The sequence below is a fragment of the Lepidothrix coronata genome, unplaced genomic scaffold (genome assembly GCF_001604755.1).
Source record: "Lepidothrix coronata isolate B3197 unplaced genomic scaffold, Lepidothrix_coronata-1.0 Scaffold36, whole genome shotgun sequence".
Classification (NCBI taxonomy): Eukaryota; Metazoa; Chordata; class Aves; order Passeriformes; family Pipridae; genus Lepidothrix; species Lepidothrix coronata.
Genome location: NW_016690216.1, coordinates 3,925,518 through 3,948,798, shown reverse-complemented (window position 1 = coordinate 3,948,798; position 23,281 = coordinate 3,925,518). Strand labels below are relative to the sequence as shown.

The following is a 23,281-nucleotide window of genomic DNA, read 5'->3' as shown; positions in this document are numbered from 1 at the left end:
AAAACAGACTTAGCAAATTGAATTGCGAATTAGCATTGAAATAAAACTTAGAAGAAGACATAATTCAGCAAAGCAGTACTTGATAGATGCACACAACCAAAACAGTATGCTTATACGAAGGAGATAGAATCTCAAAGCCAGTGAGTCTTTAAGATACATCTAAAACTGCAGATATTTCACAAATATTTTCACAAAAATTTTATCAATCACTTAATTTGACATTTGATGTTCAGTTCTCTGAATAGTTAATAGGTAGTCCAATTAAAGCAGAGCAAAATAAAAAAAGATATTTTAAGGATTGCTCATTCATCCCTCTGTAAGAATATTCAGATTTAAAATAGCTTTGTTTTAAAAAAAAAGAAACAGCACTTGGTAGGCGAGAGGCTTCATTTTGAGGAGCTTAAAGCAGTTTAATGGAAATTTGAGTGAAATTATACTAGAAAGTGATTATCTTGTATATGCTAGTTGTGAGGTTCCTGCTACCTTCCTTTGGAACTTCTGGTACAAATGGCTTTCAGAGGCCAGACACTGGCAAATGTCAAAATGAGAATGCCTTTTGAGAATATAAGAAAAAAATTGTTAACAGTAGTAATCTGTTAAAGGTGGGGTTTGGTTCAAATGCAGCTTTGCGTGGATATCCATGACTTTTCATAACATATACCATGTTGCTCTTTCTTACACTGCTGTTTAAAAATTTTCACGAAAATAGTTGTGGTTAAATATGTTTGCTAGAATGTTGTGCAATATTCTGTTTGTTACTGCCTTCTCTTTCTTACATACTGCAGACCAAATGAAAGGCAAAAAAAGGGCTAAAGGATTCATGCTTCTGATCACTGTCACAACATAATGCAGTGCATGTTTATGTACTGGGGATCCCATAAAGTGTTGATATGAAGAGTTCCTAAAGAGAAGGAAGTACCAAGGTTTTGTTCTTTCATTTGAATGCACACAAAAACTTTAAAAGATTTAATTTTACAATAGAGATTTATATGAGCAGATCCAAAGGCCCATCTGAAGACAGTTTAGTGTATTGTCATATAGGTCCTGACAAGGAGAGGTCTGTAGCCACCTTAAACCCAGGATAACAGGACGTTTACTTTTACTTGCCCTTTCTCTGAGCAGCTGGAGGCAAGAGCCGTAAGTGTCCTGCTCTCTCCATCCGTTTCTCCCTCCTCAGCTGACTGCATATAATGTAGATCTATTTCTGCTGACCACTTCCCATCAGTCCACCTTAAAAAAATGAAGAGGGAGTCCTGCTTTAGAAACTTCTCTTTGAGTTTTCCTGGACAGATCCATTCAAAAATGCTTATGATTCTAGCTACTGTGTCTTAGTTGCCAAAATAAATTAGTTCAACTGTGAGAGTGAAGCATTTGCTAAGCAGAAAAATAATTTATAAGAAAAACAAGTAACAAAAGTAGTTTATCTGCTGTGTCATGTGCTGTCATTCTTCTACGTTACTTCTTACCAGAACCAGAGCTGACAGTGTGGTATTGCCTGTAGCATACTGGATGTAGAGTGCTATGTCTGCTACAGCTTCCTGAATTTAACTTCTCCTTATTCCTTTAAAAGGTACGTACCAGGGGCAGTGGACAGGAGGGATGCGACATGGATACGGTGTGCGTCAGAGCGTACCCTATGGCATGGCCACTGTGATCCGTTCACCCCTCCGAACGTCTCTAGCTTCACTTCGGAGTGAGCAGAGCAACGGCACTGTTCTGCATGACGTCACCTCAGACAGCCCGGCTGGAACAAGAGGAGGTTTTGTGCTCAATTTTCACAGTGATCCAGAAGCCATGGGCATTAAGAAAAAAGGAGGCTTGTTCAGAAGAGGATCCCTTCTTGGTAGTATAAAACTTAGAAAATCAGAATCTAGGTCATCGATATCTAGCAAACGGAGCTCTGTCAGGAGTGATGCTGCTATGAGCAGAATTAGTTCTAGCGATGCCAACTCTACAATTAGTTTTGGAGACGGTGACTGTGATTATAGCCCTATGGAAGACCATGTCGATGCCACCACTACAGAAGCCTATATGGGTGAATGGAAGAATGACAAGCGCAGTGGTTTTGGTATCAGTGAGCGTTCAAATGGTATGAAATATGAAGGAGAATGGCTGAATAACAGGAGGCATGGATATGGATGTACGATGTTTCCAGATGGCACCAAAGAAGAGGGAAAGTATAAAAATAACATTTTGGTCCGTGGAATAAGAAAGCAACTTATACCAATACGAAACACAAAAACTAGAGAAAAGGTGGATAGAGCAATAGAGGGTGCACAGCGAGCAGCTGCCATGGCAAGAACCAAAGTGGAAATTGCAACTTCAAGGTATGTTGTTAAATGCAAGGTTGTAAAAGTTGACTTCAGTGAGTACTTGCTTAGCATTACACATACAAAACTTAGAACTTCAGCTCCTTTGAGTAAAGATGTTTGTGTATGTTCCGTGATATACTGTGAAAGTAAATTTCCATTCTCGATACATTTCTGCTTTCACTCAAGAGCTGCTGTGTTATACCTTTAAACCTGTTTGGAAAATAAAACTGGTGAGGTAGTGTAGCAGATTATTTGGGAGACATGAAGCAAAGATTGAATATCTTTCCATAAGCATGTTCCAATTATGCTTATTGTATTGTTGATTTTTTTGGGTAGCATCTGAAAATCACTGAAGTTGCTCAGTCTTGGGCATCTTAAGATGCATCTGTTTATCTGAGAGACGGTGGTATGAACAACATAAGAATAATGGTCAGTGCTGTTGTTCTTAGAGGCTGTTCATTTGGTTGCCAGGGCAGTATCTGCCAGAAGAGTTCTGTATGAGGTCTCTTCCATTTTGGAGAATGCTTCTCCTGCGTTGTCTGATCATAAGACCACCACTTCAAATAGTGGTGGTTGTCTTCTCCCTGTGCCTCTGCCAAGTGTTTGAGATGGGAGAAGTGTATAGGTATTAGCAGTGGGGAAAGATGTCATTTACACTTTGAACTCCTAAACAACAACCAAGCAAAATTGTTTGAAATAGAATTGTTACAAATTAAATCAGTATAGACAATTTTAATGGGCTTTACTATTAAGTTTGAGAGCTCTTCAAAAAGCTATTCAATTTTTAATGCCTTCCAATGACTTTCTGTGGCAGTTTCTCTGTTGTTGGTTTTAGTTTGTTTCCTCAGGCAGTCTTTTTTTGAAATATGCTTTGGATAAAAAAAAGAGTCCAGAAATGTGCATGAAAGAAAATCTTCATGCTATTTTAGAAAGAGGATGTCACATTACACTTAGAGCTGAACAACTGATTCCTGATTTAGTGTGGTCACTAGTGTGTCCTCAGTGACTATCCTTTTTCTGACAGTCATAAGGAATACGGAGAATACTAAAACGTGCATAAGTGGAAAAGCTTGAACATATAGATGGCTCACAGCAAAAAGTAATTGAGACACTAACGTGAAGAATTTAGCGTACTGGTGAAGAACCTTTCTGAGTACTGGTCACCTAAGTAACTAGAGGGTAGCATATACTCAGTTACTTCTATAAATATATGTAAGGTGAACCCATAGAGGCCATTCACTTCAGAGTTGGACTTGATGGAAAAAAGGGCTGGCTACTCAGGAAGAGTTTAGGAATATAGTTAGGTCATGTAGAAAGAAAATTAGAGAGACAAGGGCACAACTTGAACTTAATCTCGCCACTTCTGTGAAGGATAACAAAAAGTCCTTCTACAGATACATCAATAGCAAAAGAAGGGGCAAAGAAAACCTCCATTCTTTACTGGACATGGGCAGGAATATAGTTATCAAAGATGAGGAAAAGGCTGAGGTATTTAACACCTTCTTTACCTCAGTTTTTACCAGTAAGACAGGTTGTCCTGAAGACAGCTGGCTTCTGGGGCTTGTAGAAAGAGATAAGAATCTGAATAGCCCCCCTGTAATCCAGGAGGAAACAGTTAGCGACTTGCTGAGCCACTTGGATCCCCCCAAGTCTATGGGACCAGATGGGATCCACCCAAGGGTGATGAGGGAGCTGGCGGAAGTGCTCGCCAAGCCACTCTCCATCATTTACCAACAGTCCTGGCTCACTGGGGAGGTCCCAGATGATTGGACATTGGCAAATGTCACGCCAATCCACAAAAAGGGCCGGAAGGAGGACCCGGGAAACTACAGGCCCATCAGCCTGACCTCAGTACCTGGCAAGGTTATGGAGCAGATCATCCTCAGTGCAATCACACAGCACCTACGGGATGGACAAGGGATCAGACCCAGCCAACACGGGTTTAGGAAGGGCAGGTCCTGTCTGACCAACCTGATCTCCTTTTATGATCAAGTGACCCGCCTGGTGGATGAGGGGAAGGCTGTGGATGCAGTCTACCTGGACTTCAGCAAAGCCTTTGACACTGTTTCGCACAGCATACTCCTGAAAAAGCTGGCAGCCCAAGGCTTGGACAGGGGCACTCTGTGCTGGGTTAGGAACTGGCTGGAGGGCCAGGCCAGAGAGTGGTGGGGAACGGTGCTGCATCCAGTTGGTGGCCGGTCACTAGTGGTGTCCCCCAGGGATCAGTGTTGGGCCCAATGCTATTTAATATCTTTATTAACGATTTAGATGAGGGGATTGAGTCCACCATCAGTAAATCTGCAGATGACACTAAACTGGGTGGGAGTGTCAATCAACTGGAAGGCAGGAACACTCTGCAGAGGGACCTGGACAGGCTGGAGAGTTGGGCTGATTCCAACGAGATGAGGTTCAACAAAGCCAAGGGCCAGGTCCTCCACATTGGCCACAACAACCCCATGAGAAGAGCAACGAGGCTGGTGAAGGGACTTGAACACAAGTCCTATGAGGAGAGGCTGAGGGAGCTGGAGTTGTTTAGCCTGGAGAAGAGGAGGCTCAGGGGAGACGTCATCACTCTCTACAACTACCTGAACGGAGGTTGTAGCCAGGTGGGGGTTGGTCTCTTCTCCCAGGCAACTATCAGTAAGACAAGCGGGCATGGTCTTAAGCTCTGCCAGGGGAGGTTTAGGTTAGATATTAGGAAGAAATTCAGCCATTGGAATGGGCTGCCCAGGGAAGTGGTGGATTCTCCATCCCTGGAGGTTTTTAAGATGAGATTGAATGTGGCACTTAGTGCCATGGTCTAGTATCCATGGTGGTGTTGGATCAAGAGTTGGACTTGATGATCTCGGAGGTCCCTTCCAACCCAGCTGATTCTATGATTCCATGATGATCCTTGTGGGAGCCTTCCAACTGAGAATATTCTGTGATTGTATGACAGCATACCATGTTAGCAAAGCAGATCAATAATACGTAACTTGAAGAAAGTACTGACAGTTTAATGTTCTGTCAGTACATAATAAGTCCTAGTTCTGAAAAATGTGGGTTGATGTGATGTGTGGAAAGGGGGAGTCAATGTAAAGCTATTAAGAAATTGTAGTCTGAGACCATTAGGTTCTAAGGCAACAGTGTATGCACTTCCTCTTTAAGAAGTGATATGTCTCTGAAGAGTTTTATTTGCTTTTCCTTCCCTTCGATTTTAGGTGGAGGACAGAGTTCAAATTGCTTCTTTTGGAACAATTCATGAAAACAGTGTTTATTTCTTGAAAATACGTTTTTGGAAGTGCAACAACAGAAGGCATCAGCTGTAAAGTGCAGCTGTGATCCTGGGCTATCTATCTCTCCTTCTGGTTTCTTAACTGAGAGTCTCTTTGAAACAGACTCATGACTACCAGTATGGATAGCAAGATTGCAGATTGAGATTTCCTGTCTTTTTAGTAGCCATTGCATTAACTATACTCGCACTGATTCAAAGGCCAAAGACCTGACACCAAGTCAGGCATTGTCAGGCATGAAGAATGCATTAACTTGACTTGTGAGTGCATGCTGGACTCACCTAGTAAGAATGACACAACCCTTCCCATTTCTCGAGTTTTCAGAATTGTCTTTAGTAGCAATGAGTAGGAGCAAGGCCATGGCACTGTGGGAACTAAGGGACTGTCATACTGGCAGAGTCAGTAGCACTGACTGTCTTAAGAGCCAGGTTATCTGGGAGACATTCTAGAGTAGCATTGAGGAAAAAGCTTCCAACAGTTGCTAAATTCTAGGTTGACTGGATTGGTACAGTTCATGATGAAAGAACTTCCGTCTCACTGAAACTTGAGGACCAGTATTAGTGTGACTGCATTTTTTACCAAACTGATATACTAATAGTACGTTAATCCTTCAGACAGTAGCATTCCTGCAATGTCTTCTCAGTCGAATGTGAGGATGGTGGTCTTGTCTCTTTCTAATGATCACTACTACACGAAATGTCTGGAAGGAAGAGTACCTTTTATCATCTCTCTAATATGTAATACTAAGGTGGTTCTGCCCATATGGCATAACCTCATTGCACACTGGCCTGTAAAACGTTCTGTGTTTCAGACTGGGCAGATGTCACCAGCAATGTGTGCTTACTGTAGATTTCCATTACATTAGTGGAAGAACTCTCTAGATAGACCTCTCACCCCCAAAATCAACTAATATCCAGGTTTTCATTCAAAAGGGCTAGAAACCTTGACTCTTATCCAGATAAGTGTCTTTTCAATGCAGCTTTTGAGTTGCATGCTGTTCTTTCTGTATTGTTTATTCCCAAAGTGTTCGCTCTGAAAACAGTCCATACTCCTCTTCATAGCTCCCTGCTGGTCATGACAGGTTTAGCTGGTAGTTTGACCTATGACAGATGTCCACACAGTCGTCAACAAGACCAACCACTGTTTTGCTTTATATTCCTGATGTCTTTTTGTGTCTAAAAGTCCTCCTTAATAATCTGTGTACTCTTCCTTTATCTAAAATGGCAGTTTGGTGTATACAGAAAAATCTAAAAGTTGGGGTAAATAGTGCTTCTCTGAACCTGAATTTACACTGGCTCTCCTAACTTAGCCTTTGGATTTTTGAGACATTTGTACTGAGGTGTTTTGGAAAGCATAGCAGCATTTCTCAAAAGACACCAGATCACAAAATTGTGGGGTGTATAAAAAGCTTCTGTATCAGGGAAATAATTAGCAGCCTCTGCTACACGGGTCTGAATTCAAAACAGATTATAAATTAGCCATGAATAAAAATGCTTTTAAAATTATAGCACAGCTTAATAGTATTGATTGTGTATTAGACTTTTACTAGCTGTATTTAAGGAAAAATATCTCGATGCAAATATAAAAATCCCAGAATTTGAGAAACTTCAGAAGTATGTTCAATATTTTTTGCTTTCAAAATATTAAAAGTTGCTTTTTTAATATCATTATTATAGACAGTAATTAATTCAAATTTGTCTTTAACACATTGTGCAAAAAGCAGTCAGGTTTGTATGCCTTTTTTGTGTTTTCCTTTCTAAAAAGAAAAGCTGCTTTCCAGAAACTTTAGATAAATTCTTTTCTACGCATGTGAAGTGCTTCAAATGCTGGAAGATGTATGTTTGGAAGAGCCCTTTGGAAGATATTTAAAAGCCCCAAATGTCCATTTAACCAAGAGTCAAGTCGAAACTCATTTTGAAACTGTCACATAATTCTCACTTTAGAGGTTTTGAACTTCCTTTTCATTACTGTCATATGTCTCATTCAAAGGAGATATCCCTCTGTAGTTCAATATAAATTGGAATTGTATTGGAGTACTTCTTTCTTAGTATGAAAATCACTTAAGTTCTCATTATAGTGTATTATATTAACTTTGTCTTCATCAGTACTTACGATGGTAAAAACTGTAATGTTTCTGGAATTAATTTTCAGAATTTGAATATAAACTTACCTTCAATACTCAACATTGCTGGGTGGTTTTTAAAATACATTAGTCCTGTAAGTAAACATGTAGCACTGGAAGCAGAAGGAATGATGTTTGTTTACATACAACCCTTCATGTACCAAATTCTTTCAGAAAAGTCAATTTTGTGCATTCAGAATTGAGCTCTCAGAGCCAGGCTCTTTCCCCCCCCTCCTCCAGATTTTTTTCTAGGTAGTGTTCCCCTTAAAATGTCTTCCCCTTTAAGTGTTGACTCTGAGAAAAAACAAACTTTGCAGGGACACAGAGGGACAAGATGCAAGTACAGCAAGGGTAAGAAATATGAACCAGAAGATAGTGTGTGGAGGAAAAGGGAGGAAAAAAAACAAAAGAAAAAATCTTTCCTTGTTGATATTTTCCTTATACTTCATTATCTTTCAGATCATAAAACAAGCAGATTAAAGAATGGTAATTTCTTTTTTATTCTCTTTTCCATAGAAGGTAAATACTTTTAATTACTTTAAAGTTTTCAGTAAGTTTTAAATAAGATGTATGTACTGTCATAGTGTGCCACAAGAACTTCTGACCACCTTAAAAGTAATATTGTAATGGGCTCTCATTAAATGAGCACCTGAGGTTTGGTGAAGGATAATGGTGCCTTTGTGTTAGGCACTGCACAAACAAATCACACTGGCTAGAGACCTTGCAGTCTGGGAAAATGGCAGTGCTCAACAAATGGAAAGAAACTGGCAAAAGCCTGTGAAAGGATATGAGATCAAGATAACAGTAAAATCAATATCTTACTACTAATAATATGGAGCAGTTCCTCATTGTTAATTAGCTGTCTGTGCTCAGATAGCAGTGACTAGCAAGCCTCTAGTCAGGAAGACCTCTTAAGCAGAGCACTGAACTGCTGTGTTTTCTGCAGCGATTTCTTTTTCAGAGTACCCTTTTTAGACAGCTCAATTTTAAACATGTTTGTGTCCAAATCAACAGATGCTATGGCTAAGTTTCAGCATTTTTTTTTTTAATAGAAACTACTGAAACTCGGGTTGTGATCCTGTCTCATGAGCAGGCTGCTTTGTTCTGCATCGCTGTGAAGGCGTCTCGAACTGTTACAAGCGGATGCAGGAGGAAGGTGCAGCAGGATTTACTTGGTAGTGAAGACCCAGTGTACTGATTTCATTTGGGAGCAAACCCACTGCCACAGCGTGGACTTTCTTGGGTCCCTGCTCTCCCTTGCTGTCATAGTGGCCTCCTGGAGCCATTAGCGGGCTTGTGTAATGTTTGGTGATGATGATGATTCAGAGGATGGCAATTTACCCAGCCTGGTGCTACCCCAGCCTGGGGCATTGGCATCAAGTCACTGGGCAGCCCCTGCTGCTGAACGACAGGGTTCGGTTCTCCGCCTCAGAGCACCAGTGCCCGTAGTACATCAGTTATTTAACAACCCCTGCTTCTGTTTTTCATCACCTTTAATTCAGAGTAATTTTCAGTAAGCTGAAAACCCTACACTTGGTGGGGTTATATGAAGCGTGTGGAACTGTCAAGAAGGAGTACTAAATGGTTCAGTAGCCAGTTCCTTTGTTGCATTCATTGCCCTGCGTGACCGGTGTGCTCAGCTTGACCTGAACAAACTGTGATTTCTAGGGAGAGCTGGAATTATATGCATGTGATAGTACAGTTTGTGTCCACACTAGAAGGCAGCTGCCAGTCATTCCAAATGGCACTGAATTATGTGCACCACACACAGCTTTCCATGATGGATTTAGCTGACTCTACCAATCTCACTTTACTCAAGAAACTAAACTGGTCACTTGCAAGGCTAGTGCCTCACACGCCTTGGAGATGCTTTACTTATTATAGCTGAAATATGAATATTATATTTAGGAATAGGATCCAACAAATACCAGAGGTATTTATATAAGACCCGTTGCTTCAGTACAAAGAGCTGCCTTAGGTTCAAAATGAACTTTAATTACTTTGCTGCATAATCTGTTTAAAGATAACAGATTAAATGCTATGGTAAGCATTTAATCTTAAAGTAAGTTTTGAGCTACTATGGATAATAATTTTAATGTTGATTCTGCATTCTTTAGAGGAAACCATATGTTACTTGAATCCTGTGGGAGTTATACCACTAACTTCAGTGGGGCACATTTTCACTCAGATTTCACAAACAACTCGTTGGTAATATAATATAATATAATCTTGGACTGTTCCTCAGTTATTTGCTGGTGAATGAATAATACATCTGTTTGAAATATATAAACCGTATAAACATTGCTACACAGATTTGATTTCTTTTCTTAGTAATGTAGTAAGATTACATGGCTGAAAATACGCAAAATTATTCCTGTACCATCCCTCAGCTTGAAATTTTAAAAAGCTTTGGGTATTTAACTTTTTTATCAAAACACCTATATCCAAGTACACCTGCTTACAGCCATAAGTTCAAATAGGGACTTATTTTTTTTTAAAGCAGTTCTGATGTATATCCAATCTTACCTCGTGTTTGTATTACAAAAGGAATTGTTACTCCAGAATTGCTTTTCTAAGTTCTTTAAGATCAGGAGATTGCTAATATAAGACTGAAAATTTTTTCTGCTTCCAGAAAATAAATGAAACAATGCCGCCACCACTGCTTTTAAAATAACCTTCTAAGAAAGCCTTTTTTTAGTGTACAAACCTCCTTGAAATATTTCTTTGTACAGATTATAAGTATTTTTTTCCAGGTTTCAGAATACTTAATTTCGGAGTTGAGAGAATCTTTGCAGTCAATAAATGTAGCTAGCAGATGTATATGACAACATTAATCCTTTTTTAATGATACTGAGATGCATGAAAAGACTAATATTTTTCTGTAGTCACAGAAGATGAGCTGTTATGCAGATTCTTGCCTTAGTATTTACACAGCATCTCAGTTTTGATCTCTGTTACAACAATTGTTCAGAAGCTAAGCCACAAACAGCATCTGTCTCTACTGACTTTCCGGAGAGTTTCTGTGGTGGAAATAAATATCCATTTAAAAAGTAAAAATCTGGATTGTTTGTACTGGTTAGTCACACACGAACTGTAGCGTAAAGTCATTAGACTTCAGTTATTGACTCCTATAAAAATATTCTCAAAACCAAAAATGATCAATTTCCGGTGTATATAGTACAGTTGCATACATATGACTAGTAGTACTAGTCAGAGCTTGAGTAATTTACTTGACGTTTTTCTCAAAGACTAAATCAATTTTTACAGAACCTTCCTAGCTTATTTCTTCAAAGAATAAGAAAACGTGCTATCATCTAACTGTAACATTGTTGATCATTATTCTACAGAGTAGGATGTTTCTCACTGAACAACTACAGCAGAAGAATAGTCATTTAAATGATTTAGTTAATGCCCCATACATTGATCTAATTGTATATTTCCCAAATCATAAGGGATTAATTTTCTGAAAACTGGTGTAGTTCAGTGGATAGTGCTGTTTGAATACTAATTGATCAGTGATAACGTATTATGACTTCTGTTCATTTTTCTGTGATTAATACACACAGTGTATTTGCATACACTGACTTGCATTCTTTTGCCTATCTCACCACAATCTTCCTCTTTTAGTACTCCTCTATTTGTGCTTCATGTTTTCTACTTCTTCGTTCTTCTATGGTTCTTTGCTCTCTTTGTCTGGGGAGGCAGAGGCACGGTCTCTGTGTGGCTAGTGTCCAAGAATAAATTTCTCCATACAAGTTTGTCTCTCCTCAAGCCCATGTAAGTGTTTAACATCTAAAACAACCTATTAATTATTCCTTTTGGCCTCTTAAGATCTAATTTTCCAGATCTGATGAACAGAAGTAGTCTCCCAAGAGCTCATTCATGAGGTCATCTCAAAGCTACTTACTTCATAAATAAAGTTAGGGTTCTTCTGCCTTGCACATCACTCTTACACTTAAATTGATCTTCATTTGCCGTGTAAGAGTGATCACTGAGTTTTGTGGAGCCTTTTGCAGTTGTCCCTCAGACTTCTCTAACACTGCCATTCACAAATTCTGCCACTTAGATGTTCACATCTTTTCCCCAACATTTATGAATGACATGGGTTCTCAGCCCTGAGCCCTGTGGGTATCCAGTGGTGAACCTTCTCAGTTGGTAAAATTAATCATTTAATCTATCCCATTATATTCTGTATCTGAACTAATTTTTTGTTCACTTAGGCATTTCTTCTCTTTTTTTTAATCTTGATTTCCAAAGAGTTTCTGATGAGGAATGCTATACTTTGGTCCTACTCTTCATTAAAACTAGGGATTGATGAGAAAAGATGATATTATTACTGGTTTGCACTTAAAAGCCAGAAATTTCCTTATTAGTATCTGATTCATATGAAATCAGTTAAATGTGAGGTCTCAGTTCTTTTGTTCTAGGAAGTTAAGAAGGAAGGTGTATCCTTTTATCACTCTGAATCAGGTAGGTAAGGCTTGTTTAGTTACCGTAGTGCTATAATGTAGCACCTCCACTTAGTGCTTGCCTCAATTTACTAGCATATATAAGATGAGGGAGAGGTCAATTTGCTACTGCTTTTACATTACTTTCTGATTTTGAGGTGAATCATTTCAAGGATCTGTCTTTCTCTGAATTTTTAGACAACTTCATAAATAAAGCTGTTGGATCATGTCACTCTTACAGTTATGCAAAAGGCCTTAAAATCAAAATGTGGAAGCAAGCAAGACTCAAAAGATTCTCACTGTTTGGATGGTCTTTTGGCAGATGTGGACATGCCTCACAGTCCTGGTTTGCTCTTATTTGAAGCTGAGGTTTTGTACCTGTTCATGGATAGAAACTTGACTTCCGTAAGGAAAAGAAGACTGAGAAATCTTGGTGATTGTTAAGGTGAAGTGACTTCATAGGAACTGAGTCTGTGTGTGTATTCAACCCAAGTTCACTTTTTAAGCTTCTTCACTTGCGTGAGTTTATGATGTCCATTGTATAAGCATCTTAGGAATACCCTGAAAACAAAGAAAATAATGTCAAGCACTAAGATACAAAATGTATTTCAGGAACAATAAGGGAACCATCCCTGGAGGTACTGAAAAGCCATGTAAATGTGGCACTCAGGGATGTGGTTTAGTAGTGGACTTGGCAGTGCTGGGTTAATTGTTGGAGTCAGTGATCATTTCCAACCTAAACAATTCTGTGATTCTATAACCAAAAGTTAAGAGTGTGAGCCAGCAGATACCAGTCGTCAGAATGCTTTGTGAAGATGCAGTAGTGAACCACCTTAAGCACTGGGTGTCTTTTCCTTATGTCTCCTGCTTGGAGACATGTCTTTACTAACATATCTTGACCAAGGGCTTATTTTCTCTTTTACTAAAAATCCAGTAATTATGCAGAGTCTGGAATGTTTGTAAATGTATTACCATTTATGACATTGTTTTGTGCTTCAGAGAAGGGTACATTTTTGGAAATTGCAAATTAGCAACAAAGTTGGGAATGGCATCAGTTCTACAAATATCAACAGAATAGATAAACTGGTGACGTTTTCTGATTTCAAAAATGTTTGATTTGTGCAAATCTCTTGAAGTAATAGTAGTTTCCAGTGAAGAGGCCTTCCCTTTCTTTCCATGAGGGCTAGATTCCTCGTGCAAAACTAATTCATGTTGGGAGGTCTAATGTTGCCAGGCATTTAAAATTTCTTAATAGTGCAGTGTGCAGGTAAAAATATTGGTTTATATTCTTGATAATGAATTATCAGAAAAAAATCACATTGAATGTGTTACAATCCCAAGTGATCTTTGATAATGCATGCCGTATCTGTGAAGAGTGTGGTATTATTTCCTAATGCAGAGTTTATATATGTTTCAGAAATCGTTTTTAAGACAGATAAAAAATTAGTGTATATTTCATATTCTTAATATTTAGACTGCCTACACAAGATCCAGTTATGTTACTTGCTCATAGTTGAACTTCATACTACTGCTTGTTATCAGGAAAAGACACTGAGCATTTTCAACTCAAAGTCTGTGTCTGTGTCTGTGATATGAACAAATACGATGCATTTCTGATGGAAAAATTGTTGATGGAGCTCTGGGAATGAACCTTTGTTAGCAGAAAGATTAAAGTAGATAGCGTTTAGCTTTTAGCTTTGCTGGGCTTGTGAACAATAACTGCAGAGAGCAATTAGTCAAAATTACAGTTCTGAATAAATTCCCCAAAGTGTTTGTGCTGAATTTGATTTGATGTTTTCTTCAAATTTTAGTTGATCGTAATATGCTTTAAATGGCTTTTAACAGTACACTGATAAGTTCCAACACTGTAATGTAGTCCATACTGGATTTGAATTCATCTGCTCCTTGCACTTACGATTAAAACATAGAAGTGGTCATGAAACCTGTATAACAGTTAAGTTGTGAGTTAGCTGCTGACATTATATGCTGCGTAACGTGATGAATTTTGGCTGTGGACCTTGGTGGTGGGTGAACAGTATGAAAGAGCTGATGTCTCTTTCAATGAACATGTAGATTTCTGCTGTTTCCAGCAAGGATTAAGCCAGACTGGAGTCTTTTTGATATAGAATATTATTAAATTTTGGACCATTATTTAAAAAAAAGTGCTCAGAAATGTTGAATTGTGCCCTGGTGTTTGAGTAGGGGTTGCACAAGCGTTGGTTTGATGAAACCTATGAACTCATTTTCTTATAGCAAAAGTTCTCCCATTTATTTGCTATTTCACAGCATATTTAATCAGCCCTTTGTAATAATGAAGACATTCTTGGTCAGCAGTTCAAAGAACATACTGACTGAGTCTTCATAGGTCAGTCTGAGAAAACTCAGCTTAAGCTATTGTCAGAAACCTTGCTTTTTCATGGTCCCTGACAAGTCAAGAAATTCTGTTATGCTTTCAGTGTATCTAATGTGATACTTGAAAAGATACTTTTCTTTGAAAAAGATAATTAATTTACCTTGAATTTTCTGGTACATGAAAACACATATTTGAGCAGATGTATAACATAGCCCTGCTTAATGCATTCAAGGAAATAATTCTGGTTTTGCATAGAAATTTACTTTGCAGAATGAGGGTGACAGGTTCCTCTTGGATTACCTGCTTTTATGCGCTCACTGTTAAAACAATTTCATATCATCTGTCTGACTCTGAAACAATTTATTGTCTTTCCGTTAGTAAAACAAACTTGCACCTTTGAGATCTTCTGATCTTTTCCTCTGTTCATTGACACTGAGTTGTCTCATTTTACAAGTAAAAGTTTGAAGGGAGGCAGAAATTGAGCCTGCTTAGTTGCAAATCAGCTGAGGTAACATTTTGTACACAAGTTTGTCATTTCCATCTATTAATAAATGAAACTTTAAAATAAATTAAGACCTTTTAACAGTTAAGTCCATTGTAGTTTGTTTCAGATTACAGCAAGCAGTGGTTTAACTCTTTTTTTTTCAAGAATATTTGCTGTTTGTAAAGATATTTTTGTTGTGCTTTCATCCTCCTGTGCTTTCCATACTTACAGTTTAAATGTTTTGTTCCTCTCGAGATTAATTTGAAATAGAAAAGGGGAAAGAAATAACAAAGTTCTGTTAATATCCCCATTGCATTGTAAACCCACATTTTCTTAGTTTTCATAGTGATATTTTTCTATGGAAGATTTTAAATAAGACACCAAGAATGTATTACTTAATATAATAAGCATTTAACATTAATGCAGCAACAGTAGTGAAAAGGAATTGAGAGAACAAATGAAAGTCTTGAATTTTAGAGCTGTTATAGAAGTCTATTAGTATCCCTTTATGGTTGCTTTACTGTCATTTCTCCAAAAAGTACTCTTTTTTCAGAAAAAGTAGAAGTTGCTTCACACCTCCCAGATAGCATAAACTATATGCCACTCAGAATTTGCCTACACACTTAGTTTTATATTTTCTTTATTCTCTTGAAGTGTCATCAGCTTGGTTTGCATTATGAAATTGCTGTTAGAAGTGTTTCTGTGAAAGTTTTCCTTCTTTGTTTTTCTTCTTCTCTACAGTCTTCTGTGTATAAGTGTCACCCATTCCCACTCCCTGATAAGCCTTGCTTAGGAATGGATGCCGTTAAGAATAATTTGAGATACTTTTTTTTATTTTCTAGAAAATGTAAATTCCTTGTCAATATCCCCATGTTTTGACCCTGTTATTGCTATCAGTGTAATGCATTTTCTTCTCTTGGAAAGAAATGCATTAGATGGATTAGCAAAGCACTAAAAATATCTTTGCTTAACCACTAAATTATATAACCATCCGATTTCTGTTGGCTGCTGGTCTCATGCTGTGGTACAGTTTAGAAATCTGCATTTTACAGCACATCAAGGGAAAAAAAGTTTTTGGGTAACATCAAATCTTCTTTCAGAGTTTCAAATATATCTTTTTTTTGTAAATATCATTCTTCATTCAAAAGGTTAAGAGTAGGGTTTACTGAAAGCTTCTGATAACTATTGTCACTTGAAAATGCTGGTGCTTTTATACCATATAATCCTTCTATGTTTTGGTCACTTTGGGGTGGTATGTCTGATATTTTCTTTGGGTTTGTTGCTGGTTTTGGCAGGGTGGTATTTTTTAATGAATAGTAATTTAGATCAGATGCACTGGTGAGGGCCATGGTAGTCTGAAATAGGATGAGTCATTTTTCTAGAAAGTTCTTTACATATTCACGAGAAGATTTGATCACCATGGCCCGCTGTAAAGCTGAATGTCACCATTTTTCTTCCTTGCTATATCCTTTGTAATAAAGGATTTTCTAGAGTTAATCTATCCCAGAGACCTCTATAAGGAGGGAACAAGAGAGAAATTGTTAATCTTCCCTTAGATTAATTAAATCTTTGTAATATTCCCAGTATTTATCTCTAATTTTACCATGAAGATCTAAAGTGATTTATCTTTTAGTGTGCTCTTGCGGTATTTGACTGTACAAATAGGAGTAGTAGTAAGTTGATGCTATAACTCACTTTGCACTGGTGAATGAAGAAAAAAGAGGCTCAATTTAAACATGTAGATCATTGACTGAAATGCTCATCATAGATATTTATGATGAGATAACTTTGTAGACTGATGGCTGTATTTTATTTCTCTGTGTCAAAAAGATCATGTATTGCAGTGGAGCTGTTGCCTGTGGTCAAGCTCCCTGCAAAAGGGCTGAAAGACTTTGGTCTTTGTGAATGTGATAAGACAAGTCCACTTGTATCCTAAGGTCAACCAAGTGTCAACTTAGTCTGCAGTTACATCCTTTCCTGCTGTTTGTTTTTCTATTGTGTAGCTTTAATGAAAATAAAAAAACTTGAATGCCTGAAAAAAGGAAATGATGCCATTAGAGCAATCAATTTGCATGTAAGGGAAAAGACTCTACGTATAATCAGCTGGCTAAAGGGCATGAGAACATCCTGAAAGGTAATTGGGCACCTTTTGTTGAAATACTCTGATATATCCCATTAACTTGTTCAGTCTTTCTCAGAAACAATGCCTATAGGCAGGGGCACAATACTGGGTCTTTGTTCAAAGCCAAAAACTGCAGTTGTCATAGTGTACAGCATAATCTGCAAACTCTAGTACTGTTTAGATACTGTTTCTGGAAGAGCATGTACACAAAGTGTTCAAATTTTCCATGGGCTGTATTTTTGGTTTTTCACCCATGATATTCTTTACAAGACAGTGGGAGAAATGTATGGGTTTTTCAGATCCTTCTTGGAGTTCATCCCTGTAGTCATGTGTCTTGTAGAGTATGAGTAGAAAGCTGAAAACCCTACTAGTTGTTTCTGATTGCACAACTTACTATTGGTCTTCTATTTGCTCTCACTCCATTCTGTCTGGAATATTTGTCTCCACATGTTCCATCTCATCTTTTAAATTGTACAGACTTTTCATCAAATGTGTTTTAAATTGCTGAAATGATGGAACCTTGTCTACTTGTCATCACGCAAGTATTAACAAAATATACTAATAATAAGAGGAGCAATGAGAAGATGATTTCCTGTAGGGGGGTTTTTTTTGTGTGTGTTTTTTTTTAATTTTTTTTTTTTTTTTTAGAATCCTATTTTTTTCTTTAAATTCAATAAAATTGTCTTCAAAAGCACTGAGCTGGAAAGAATAAACAAGTTGGTTTTTTTCCCTCTCTCTCTTTTCCCTGTCACTTACCAGGAAAGAAATTACAGATTTCTAGTCTTCAAGTCTCTAGTTTCTTCTCAAAAAGAAATAACTAGTCTGCCCATGGATGTTGGGATGTATGTAATTGCTGCTAACCAGTAGAGGTATGGAGGCATTATGTCGGTCTCTTCAGCCATTCTGCTGCTGAAATATGGTTTAATATTTATGCCAAAGAAAATAGTCACAGGTTTTATGACAAAAAACCCCAAACTTTGATGAGAGCATTATGTTAAATCTAGTGAATAAAGCAGGGACTTCAAGAGCAAGCATATTAAAGTGAAAGACCTGTGTTCTCCAATAGCAAGAAAAAGGAAAGATTGGCATGATTCAGATTCTGGTATTTCTAAGTGAAAGCAGGAGGATTTCAATAGGGGTGATCCTTGTCATACATGGGAGTAGATTAATAATATTGATATGAGAAAATTATTTTCTTATGAAATTGTTCTGAAATATAGAGTCAGAATGGAGATAACCCTGTGTGATTTTAACATGAAAATATGCAAATGCTTTCATTTGATAATGCTTATAATTTGAAATAGCCTGCCCTTTCGTGACCCTGAAGGATACCTTAAAGTTCACTTGATTAATCCTAGAGGTCAGTTATGAAAAAAAATGATAGTGAGACTACAGTAGTACTGTAAGGTGTTTCTTTTGCCTCTTTTTATGGTGCCTTTCATTCTCAAGGAATGAGCTGACTCTGATCAGCAACTCATCACTGCTGTTCCTTGGCAAGTTATGAGATGAAGAAAAGCTGGAAAGGAGCATGCAGCTTGCTGCTCAGTGGGTGTAGAGGGAAAATTGTCAAGAGTTTTTAAAACACCTTCACTATTGAAATATTTTCTATGATGTTACTTTTTTTTAGAAGCAGAGAAAATTGTCAAGAGTTTTTAAAACATCTTTACTATTGAAATATTTTCTATGATGTTACTTTTTTTTAGAAGCAGAGAAAACATCCCTTTCTAAAGTTCTAATCAAAGAACAAGATGACTAGCTTACAGTCCACTTACCCTATTGCTTTGGAGGATGAAAGTGTGAGCTGAACCTGGGTTTTAATTTATCCTTTACATAGTCTGTTGGTGAAATATGAAATGTTGGCCATGCTGACATCAGCAGCAAAACTCCCACTGGTTCCAGTGATAGCAGGGTATCAGGGATGGAACAGTGTTCTTTGTGAGCTGCCTGTTTTGTGGGAGTCACAGGCAGTTGAAAGGCCAAAGTTGAGATACTAGAAGTTCCCAGCTGGACAAAGAAGGGGTAATCAAGTACAAAGACTGTTCAGTTAGCACTGAAGGAACCCTTTAGGTTCTCAGTATGCTGTCCACTTCTCCTGATTTCCAGAAAAAACGAAATTGAATTATTTTATGAATTGCAAAGGAACTAATAGTACCTTCTGAGATTGTCTTTTCCCATTGCACACAATGAAGCTTCTGTAATGAATCCATATGTCACATTCTGTCTGCCATTACTTATGCTGAATGATATGCTGTTCTGCACATTGTCCCCAAACCTGAAATATGAATATGGTACAGCTCAATATGAATAAGGGTGACAGACAGAATTTATTCTAGAAGAATATGTCAGCTCAGTTGCTGAGAAAATCCATATTTCTGGAAGTCATGGTGAGGGTTTACTTTGAAAAGCTTAACTGAGAATATAATTTTGTGTTTTATAGCTCTACTAGTGAATCTGGTTTCTGCATTTACATACATGCAAGAAATATTACTAACAGATTATGTGGTTTGCAGAGGAAATAACTGATTATAGACGTTGCTGCTTCTTTCTTGTTTTTGCGGTGCAGCTGCTTTTGTCTTGCAAAGATCCTCAGTGTAGTAGTTAACCAGATTAAAGCATCTTATCAATCATGATTTGTTTTCCTCAGCTTTGCTTGTTCAGCCCATGTTTCTGGAAGGTCATCTGGATAGCGGTGCCAAACTTCCCTGGCTAGATGCATGTATCATTTACCTAGTGGCAGGGAAAGCTACGTGGCTTTATTGCATGTGCAGTACGACACAGGCTTCCAAGGAAAAGAGGGTGCTGAAGCCATTCAGACAGCTGGCTCCCGGCTGTGCTTTTTCCCAAAGGATCTTTAGAAGCGGGTGTGGAATGTGCTGTGAAATTCTGATAGCGGCAGCCAGACAGCCTTGTGGTGGAGGCAGCAGCTCTGGGAAAGACAGTGATCGCGAGTGGGCTGCTATTACTTCCAGAGTAATTCAGTCAGCAAATCATCTGTGTGTTGCATCTCCCCGGGCATTTGTCCATCCAAAAGCCAGCCCTGGGTTTGGTGAATTAGTCTAGTGAGCTGCATACAGTCTCAGGCATAGGCAGGAAGTTAGTCCAATGGATCTGGTGCACAGCAGAACTTGATTGTGTGAGTTTGCTTTCCAGGCATGCCATAAACTTCAATGTGACCTTTCAACAAATGAGTTATGGTGAGGCACCATGTTAGAAATACCTGACCTGGCTACAAGTACTCTCCTAAAGTTGTATGAAAGAGAGCAGGAGTATGTGGTGAGTGTACAAGCTCAGATTCTGTCTGAGGCTGTGACCCCCTTGCGCTTTCACTGTATTGTGGAAAACCAGTCTTACTTCTTATGAGTGTTTGTATGAGAACTAGCTCAGGCCCAGGACTGTACTGCTACAACTACACAGTTTCCAGCTCTGGAGCAGACTTGGTTCAGTGTGTGGTCGTATGTACTCTTCAGTCAAGCTTGTGCACAAACTCTCTACATATACAAAGGAAAGTACTGCCTACTCTCTAGATGATGTGCTCTGAGAATAAAATCTGGTAAATACTGATGTACCTCTGCAGCACTAAAGGCCTCTACTAAAAAAAGTAGGATATGAACTGAGTGCTTTAGCTAACATGATTAATGGCATTGTGCAATACGGAGTGAGTTTTAATAGAACATATTATCATAATTCCAGAGGGAGCTAAATATGTGACATTCAGTGGATCCTCCTGTATTCAAGAGCTGGCCTTTTGGCAGTAGCTGGGAAATAACTTACAGCAGAATCTTGTTAATTCATGCTAATGACTTAAAAAACCCATCACAGATTACTTGATTTTACAACTTAGCGAGTAAGTGAAACATGAGGACAAAACTTCAGAGATGTTTCAGTAATTTGTCTTGCTAGTAGCAGTTATGCTGTAGACATATTTGTAGTAGATGAGTTAACGGACAGTAACATTATTAATGAAAATATAGATTATTTCCTGAGTTGGCGCTTGAGAACAGCAGCCTGTTATTAAATATCTTCAATGAAATAGGACTAATCTAATAGTTATGTGAGTGTGGGACCACTGAAAGTAATAGATGTTGGTTTTTAATATTAGTAAAAATGTTCTCTTCTCATGTGTCTAATGTTATATAGAGTAAATGTAGCTAGAGTTACTAGGGAAAAGAATTATCCTGACTATCATAGTAATAGTATACAGGTATATATGTAGGTAAAAAGTTCATGAAATTTTATCATCAGGCTGAGTTACTTCTAGAGAGCTAAACTGCTAGCTTATGCTCATTCTTAAAATTGTCATTCCAAACCTACAGGCTCATGGAACATCTCATATGTTCCAGTAAATTCCATAGTCTTCAAAATACATAGTAAATATCTCCATTATGAAAAAGCCTATGATTTTTTATGACCATTTTATTTTAGTCTACATTTTGTTTCCACATTAAGTACTACTAAGAATGCAGTTTCATTACTGGCAGTGTGTTCTTAAATGAAAAAATAAGGCTTTTTCAGTATGCCTTAGAAAATGACACTGAGCCATTTAATATTTGTTATGCTCTGAGTAAAAGAAGGAGCTGCAGCCTCTCTATACTGGAATCATTATATGCGCTTGTTACTGTGCATTGGTGTGTCAGCAGAGAAGTCTGACTAAATAAGGCAATGCATGAGTAGAGCTTATCAGCGTTCGACAGGAATATAGTCCGCTAACAGCTGATACAGTAGCTCATCTTTTCTGTGCTATCATCGTCTCTCTACACTGCACACAAATGTACGTTTATCATCTGCTCAGTTGCTGATAGTGCTCAAAACTTAGCCCTTCACCTTTTCTTTTCAGCTACTTTATGCTGGAAGTAATACAAGTGAGCTGAAACCCTTAGAAAGCCAAATGTATTTGTATTTTTATTTATATGAAAATGTCATGACCATGGAGTGGTCAGCTTTCAAAGTTCAGGGAAGAAGTACACTGTCCCTTCTGTTTCTTCTCCCACCAGATAGTCTAGAGTGGGTGATTATTGTTTGATAATATAAATAAAAACCATGAAAATTCATGCATTTGTGTGCTGTTATGGTAGTACTGTGTGCTAAGCAATGCTTGTAAAAAGTATCCATAACTTCATGACAGCAAGTCCTGACTGATGCTGCCTTCCTCACTCTGTGGGTCTGATATTGCTCAAATGAGTGGCTGAGGTCCAAAAGTGATCTTTCTGGGAATAGTATTACACCTTGCATATTTGTAGATGCTTCTGAAAAAAATCCAGAGTAACATACCCTTAATGTTGTTTCAGTATCAGTTTCCCTGAGTTTGGTTGTCAGACTTTGTCCCTGTGTTGTACATGAGTTTGGGATTTGACGATTTTATGAAGAAAGTTATTAGGCCAATAAATACATTTTGAGATTTGATGGCACCTGGCCTGCTACAGAATGTCCCCAAACAGTCAAACTGCAAATATGTTTTGATACTGGAAGTGGATGTAAATGTCTGTTTTCCCGTTTTCACAACAGCATCGTCATTGTTCACCCCCTGCTTGTCCTCTTGTGTACAGGAAGCTTGCTGAGGAATGCAGAGTGCTTGGCATAGTTCTGAGAGCATTCAGAAGGTTCAAAGTTTGTTATGTGGAAACCTGACATTTTGTCTAAGTATTCAACGTATGGTATGCAAAATTATCAGAGAAAGACAAAAATTCCCATAGCAGTTTAGGGAAGAGTTTTCTGGTAACAGTTGTGGGAAAGCGGAACAGATAAATCTGAAAAGAACCACAGCAAGGCTTTTTGTTTTGGTTTGTTTTTTACCTTGTTCTTCCTGTTATCTCTTCCCTAAGCTTGGAATGAAGAATCAGGTTTCTTTCCTCCAAAATTTACTTTCTCAGGACAAAGAAGGGACTTCCAACTCAGTCATGGAGAAAATGCTTACCTCTGTACGCTCTACCTAACTTAGTTTCTTGTACACAACTCAGTGTCACGAAATAATAGAGTATTCTATTTCCTGATTGGGAGTCAGGCTTGCAATCCTACTGGCACAGCATGCTCTCTTTGCTTTTTCCAAAGTTAGTTGTTTTCAAAGTGTCTTTTCACCTTACCCAATGCAATGCTTAAAAAACCCAAGCCCTGCAATTTTATTTGAAAGATGCATCTTCTTCAATTCAGTAGCCTGGCTTAAATGTTCTAATG

General features: G+C 38.1%; 1 protein-coding gene across 3 annotated transcripts in view; it reads left to right on the top strand.

The window, feature by feature from the left end:
• JPH1 (junctophilin 1) overlaps positions 1–23,281 on the top strand; it is an 83,154-nt gene that overhangs the window by 4,681 nt on the left and 55,192 nt on the right. For all 3 annotated transcript variants that reach the window (XM_017812449.1, XM_017812448.1, XM_017812447.1), the window contains exon 2: positions 1,571–2,327. In XM_017812449.1, the coding sequence (XP_017667938.1) occupies positions 1,571–2,327 (757 nt within the window). The remainder of the gene's footprint in view (positions 1–1,570; positions 2,328–23,281) is intronic.